The sequence below is a fragment of the Meleagris gallopavo genome, chromosome 2 (assembly GCF_000146605.3).
Source record: "Meleagris gallopavo isolate NT-WF06-2002-E0010 breed Aviagen turkey brand Nicholas breeding stock chromosome 2, Turkey_5.1, whole genome shotgun sequence".
NCBI classification, from domain to species: domain Eukaryota; kingdom Metazoa; phylum Chordata; class Aves; order Galliformes; family Phasianidae; genus Meleagris; species Meleagris gallopavo.
This window is the reverse complement of record NC_015012.2, coordinates 54,408,514-54,414,636: the sequence shown is the minus strand read 5'-3', so window position 1 is coordinate 54,414,636 and position 6,123 is coordinate 54,408,514. Positions and strand designations below refer to the sequence as shown.

At 38.3% G+C, this 6,123-nt stretch overlaps 1 protein-coding gene across 6 annotated transcripts in view; it reads right to left on the bottom strand.

Annotated features, from left to right (window-relative positions):
* AHI1 (Abelson helper integration site 1) overlaps positions 1-6,123 on the bottom strand; it is a 93,127-nt gene that overhangs the window by 85,780 nt on the left and 1,224 nt on the right. For 5 of the 6 annotated variants that reach the window (XR_002112177.2, XR_004158916.1, XR_002112178.2 and 2 more), the window contains exons 2-3: positions 1,784-1,913; positions 818-939 (exon numbers count right to left, since the gene is read on the bottom strand). Coding sequence is in view for 3 of the 6 variants with exons in the window: in XM_010707320.3 (XP_010705622.1) it covers positions 818-939; positions 1,784-1,793 (132 nt within the window). In the remaining 3 variants the exon portion in view is untranslated. Of the gene's footprint in view, positions 1-817; positions 940-1,783; positions 1,914-5,884; positions 6,118-6,123 lie in introns of those variants that run through there. The other variant, XM_019612955.2, reaches the window with a different exon arrangement.

Genomic DNA, 6,123 nt, shown 5'->3' with positions numbered 1-6,123 from the left:
AATCAAAAAAACTTGTCTTTTAAGCAAATTTCTTTCCTTGGAAATTCCAATCATCATCAATAGCTGGGATTATATAGGACTCAAACACTACGTTTCTGTTCAGGAAAAATGTTATGATATAATCTCAGAGGAATCTTTCAGGTTCTTTCAATTAGAGATATGCTACAAACAAAGAAGTCATCTAAGCATGCAGTCATCTTGATAGAAGCATTCCTAATCTGCAAGTCGTAAGCTAAGGCATGATCTTTAAAATGGGTGTATTGTGTAAGTACACATGCAAAGACAAGGTAAAGAAGCATAGTTTAGCAAATACAAAAATATTGTGATTATGGAGATCAAAATGAAAAAACATTTCAAGTGTCATTCAATGTTGTTTGTAAATTCCTACATCTGTAACTTTAGGGAATGAAATTGATGATGATTTAAGTTCTTAGAAGTTCTCAATTCACAGATGTATTACACATCTGTTTTACTCTTAAAACAAATACTGTTATGGCTAAAATCCTATCATTCAGATTCCTACTGAAGTCAATAGTGAATTTAAAAATTGCAACAATTAAAAAAAAAACATAATGGGAAAAAGTACTGACAGACTTCAAATTCACTTATTCTTTTCCAAAATTACTTCCCAAATAATTCTGACATGCCGCTGAAGTAAAACTTCTGGTATGTAAACAATAAATAAGACCCATGTTAAACCAAACGACATGTAGAAGTATAAACTGTATTTCAGCATATTTCATTTCTGAAGTCATTTTCCTGGTATTTTTCCATCGAGGAAGGCAGCTAACCAAAAGTTGGATGCATTCAAACTTACCACAATATTCTCCTGAGAATGGGACTTCTTTTTCCTTGATTTCTTTTTGTCTGCTAGGCCAGCATGACGTCTGAAGATTTCCTCAAAGCGAACTTTGGTTTTCGCCTTTGCCTCACTTTCAACTGAAAAAAGTAAATTAGACTATGATTCAAAAACCACTACTCCTACAAAAGTGCTTTAACGTGACTGGAGGCAGTAATTATTTTTATCAGGAAAAAAGTTACCAAGAAATGTGTTTAGTATTCAGTTAAGAATTTCCACTGACAGTGTAAACTGCAAGAGGATCACTTGGCAACATGGTACAAACATGGTTGCTACTCACTGATGAAACTGGCACTGTTTTTAATCTGTTTCCTGAAGAAAGCAGATTTTTTAAACAGCGTACACATCAGGATCAGCAAAAGACCTTGGGCTAGCCAAAACAGGGCACAGGTGATTGGCCTCATCATTTATGAGCAGTAGTACCCTATAAAAGAGGTTAACATACTGTCCCCAGGAAAAGGAGCTGCTCTGGGTTCTTACTAAGCCTGAAACAAATCTGTAACAGGCAGAAGCACCTATGGATCTGAAATCAGCTAATGTTGAGAACCCCTGCCTTTCTCTGAACCATGATATTGTTATCAGCAGCATTTTAACCCTTGAAGTAGCAGGTGTTCTAGCCCTACCACTCCATGCCCAGGTAATGCTTAATTTGTAGCTAAATGATTAAAAATGCAATCCAGCACACCACCAGAAAAGGCTACTGAGTCCTCAGCTAAAGCATATTTACCACTGTAATTAAAATATTTAAATAAGCAGACAAATTTTAAAAAATAAAATAAAAAAGCAGCACTTTGAAAACCAGATGCAACTACGGGCTCAAAACAAAAGCAATGCAGCTTGAAAAACTCATCAACAGAAGAAGCTCCTACCACATAGTTCTATCTATTAAAATACACATTAGAAATTAAACACAAATATTCTTACCTGTTGGCATTTTCAGTCCTCAGTTAAAGGTAGCTCAACAGGACAGCTGCTTCTTCCTCAGGATTCATCTTTTTTTTTTTCCAAAGTAATTAATAACTTTAATTAACACAACTGGTCCATGGACTTGAAGCTACAAATTGAATGCATGCTCATTAACATCAAGTATGAGTACAGGTCTTTCAGACAGTCTAGAAATAAGTATTTCTCTAAAATACAAGTTCTCTGCTGTCAAATATCAGCACCTAATTCTCAGCATCCAATACTTGTTATTTCAAAGCAAAAGAATAAAAAGCTATAGCAAATTAAATAGATATTTTTCTGAATGGACAAGTATTTCAGTAGTGCTGCCCTCAAAGAACAAGCACCTCTACTGTAGACTTCATTTATGTGAAGTCATTTATACTGAAACTTCCCTAATCAGATTCCTATCTGATAGCATCTTAAAGAAGTCTCATTTTAGCCAACTGATAGCCTACAATGAAAAAGATTTACAGTTGTTAGCAAATCTAACTTTAGTGCAGTTCTATAAATATTTATGTTTACATGTTATGTTATGTTTAAGTATTTTGTATGAAGTAGACAAGCAATTACATGAAACTTTTCCGTAAAGAAATAATGATACGCTCTCCTGGTTGTGGAGAAAAGCTTGAAAATGCAATACAAACAAAGTTGGAAGGCAAATAAAAATATTACACACATTTATCTCTTCATCAAGAGAAATGAGAAAGTTGTTGTAGGGGAACTGCTAGGTCAGGGCTTGAACTGGTGATGGAGCACCTGATGAAGGAGTGGCTGGCCCAGGGGGCACAACTACATTGTTTGCACTTGTGTTCCCTACCTGACCAGAAGGGCTGGACCCAGGGTTGAGCTGCCCTGGGCTCGTGTAAGGGCCAGCCACTGTAGGGAGGATCTCTCTTAGGCCTAGGCTTTTTCCTAAGGAGGAGTGCTGCACAGCCAGAGAACCCCTTCAGTAGTTAGGTGAGTTCAGTTCTTCTGAGATTAGTGGTCTACCTATGAATATTTTGCTTAGTATTGCCAAGAATGTGTCAGAAGCAATTTTGCTTCCTTGTAAGCATAACAGTTGTATAATTAAAAAAAAAAAAAGCTATTTTGTAAACAGTGGAACTAATGAAACCTATCTTCCTATGACCTATGAATGTATTGTGCTTTCCTTGGCCTTCTATGCAATACACTATCATCCCTACCTACCTTCCCACTAGCACATCAGGCAAGAGCTCCAAGTTCTTCCTGCATAACAGCCTGCATTAGACACTACTCACACACTCACAGGACCCAGAATGCACCAGTCCTAGTAAATTAGATGTACTAGTAAACTTTACTAAGCTATACTGCTTAATTCTCCCTGGAACAGCTTCAGTCCAAACCATCTAGCACTTTCCTGAACAATACCTGTATACAGATTAGGAGTTGGTGCAGATTATGTGCCTGAGCATCTGCACTATGGTAGCCTCAGGTTCTTCCTGTCTCTTGCAGTGTTATTTGCTTCTTCCTTAACCCCTACTGGTACAAGCTTTCAGTTACTTACAGTAGCCTGGTCTGTTAACTGACAAAACCAAACCAAATTAAGAAACAAACAAACAAACAACAACAACAAATAGGCAAAGTGTATGGGTTGGTTTAAAGTTAAATAAGTGCTACTTAGTCAGTTGGCAAACGTTAGTTTTGTGTACTAAGCATCCAACAATGTAAGAACATCTGAAATGCCCAAGGATGACCAAAGTGACTCCACAGGAAATGATCTATTCTGTAATATGCTTCATCCTTTCACCCACCAGGGTACAAATATTTTCCCTTACTAAAAATCTTTCTACTTGTAGAGCAAAGCTTCATCAGCACAATTAAACAGTGACTGTTCAATGTAACACAAATGCCTTATTCTTTCAGGGAATGAAAGCAGAAAACACTACTGAAAGAACATCTGCCTTTGAAATTTATACTGTTGTACAAAATGGCCATTTTAAAAGTATAGTTCACCATAAACTAGGAAACACTCATAATTTGAGGGAGTAGAAAACAATACAGTGATAAAACTTAGCATACTAACACTGGCATCATTCACTGTGAGTGGCAGGAATGTGTAAGATTCTCTTATGATTAATTCACTGATTCCAACCACCTCTCCAAAAATATCATTATAAAAATCAAAAGAAATGACAAAGCGTACCTCACAAGAACAAAAAATACAAGATGACAAAGAGCAAAGTAGTGCAGTAAGTAAAGTATAAACCTACTTCAAGTACGGATATATTTTATAGCCAAAGGATAAGTGAGTCACAAAACAACAACAAAAACCTGTGGGTAAATTAATTTTGCAGATACTTTTCCTCATAATGGAACAAATACCTTTCCCAAGGCCAGGCTCATCTTACGTGACCAGTAGTCTCTGTGAAATGCATACGTTTGCCAAATCCACCAAGGACGGCATCATTTTCCATTTACCTCTGAGCATTCAGAAAAAAAGTATCTACCATCTTATCTCTCAATAAAATTGAGATTAAATCCTATATAGATAGAGCTTTTCTTTCAAACACCTTTCTAGTTTAGAATTACATGACATCTGACATGGTTAAAGCAACTAATAGACTGGTGTAAATATAGATCATTAATCAACAGGGATTAGAACTGTTTATATAACATCATCTTAAAATAGGAGAGATTTCATCTTACATTAGAGATCAACAACCACAAGCCCCCAGAATGGCCCAGGTTGGGAAGGACCTCAAGGATCATGAATCTCCAACCTCCCCATTTAATACTAGACCAGGCTGCCCAGGCCCCCATCCAATCTGGCCTTGAACACCCCTAGGGATGGGGCATCCACAACCTCTCTGGGCAGCCTGTTCCAGCACCTCACCACTCTCATAGTAAAGAACTTCCTCCTGACACCCAACCTAAAATAAACTCACTGAGATTAATCTGGTAAAATGTACTGTTGCCTGACCAGATTTAATCTTTTCCATTTTAATTAACATAAGGCAATCCAGGAACAACAAAAATGCGTATTTGAGAACAGAAGTATATTCCAGCCATCAGGAATAACCAGGAAAAATAAATCACGAAATCTTTCAAGAATGAATGGAAACCTTCCAGAAAAATCAATCAACTTGCTCTTCTCTAATATTTCACCTGTACTTCTAACTCTGAGTCTGCATCAATTTCTGTTCTTTTCACATTTGCAGTACAGTGAGTCACTATATTCTGCAACTACAGTATGGGTATTCTCAACACAAAACATGTCACTCTACCCTGGAAAAATGCTTTTATTAATAAATGAATGACAAACTCAAAAGCAACCTATATTATAACGCATTAGAATTTGTATAAATTGTACTATAGAATAGGAATCCAAAAATCTTCCAGCAGCTCTTTGTTTATATCTCATACTTTAGATGAGGTCAGTCATCTCAAAGCAGGAGATCTTGGATTTTACCAGTAGGTTTCTCATTCAAGTATCTTTAGGGACCACTATCTCTAGACACACGTAAAAGCTTTAATGCAGAATTATACAGGAAAATAATACTGAGTCAAATCTGCTCATTTTTACTAACGATAAATGCTAGTTCACAAAGCGGGGGCATTATTCACAAAAGTTTAGTATTTAAGTCAAGAAAGCAGACAGCCAACTTTATTAATGCCGTGCAAGGATGATGAGCTTGCCTATCAAAACACCCTATGAGAGCTGTATAGACATGCTTGCAAATACCTTGTGTTCACACTACTTTGAGAGGATATTTTTAAAAGTTGATCACAGAACCACAGAATGGTTGGGTCAGAAGGGACCTCAAAGCCCACCCAGCCCCAACCCTGTGCCATGGGCAGGGCTGCCCCCACCAGCTCAGGCTGCCCAGGGCCCCAACCAACCTGGCCTTGAGCACCTTCAGGGATGGGACAAAATGCTCTCTGACTTTCTGGCATTGGCACACCAAAAAGCCTCAGAGTAACTGAGTAATTTTTTTTTTTTTCCCATTATGTTTGGGGCCTTTCCACGACCGTGGAGGCTAAAAGAAAGCTGCTGTCTTGACGGCAAAACTATGGATTTCAGCTCCCACTGAGGAAGCACAGATTTCTATCATTGCTTACTTAATGTCAAGTCTCTGCCTTATTAATCAGAACTACAGAAGGTAGTTCCCATCAGCAGACTACAGCGACCGTTTCCAGAGCGCTGTTTCGCTTTGCACGGAGCAGCGGCGGTAGCGCGAGGGACACAAACCAACGGCAGGGGCACACACAAGGCTAACCGAGGGGCTGAACCTAGGGCTGCTCAGCCTGTAGGAGGCTCAGACACCACCGATGGGTCCCCCTGCGCTCAGAGGCCCGCC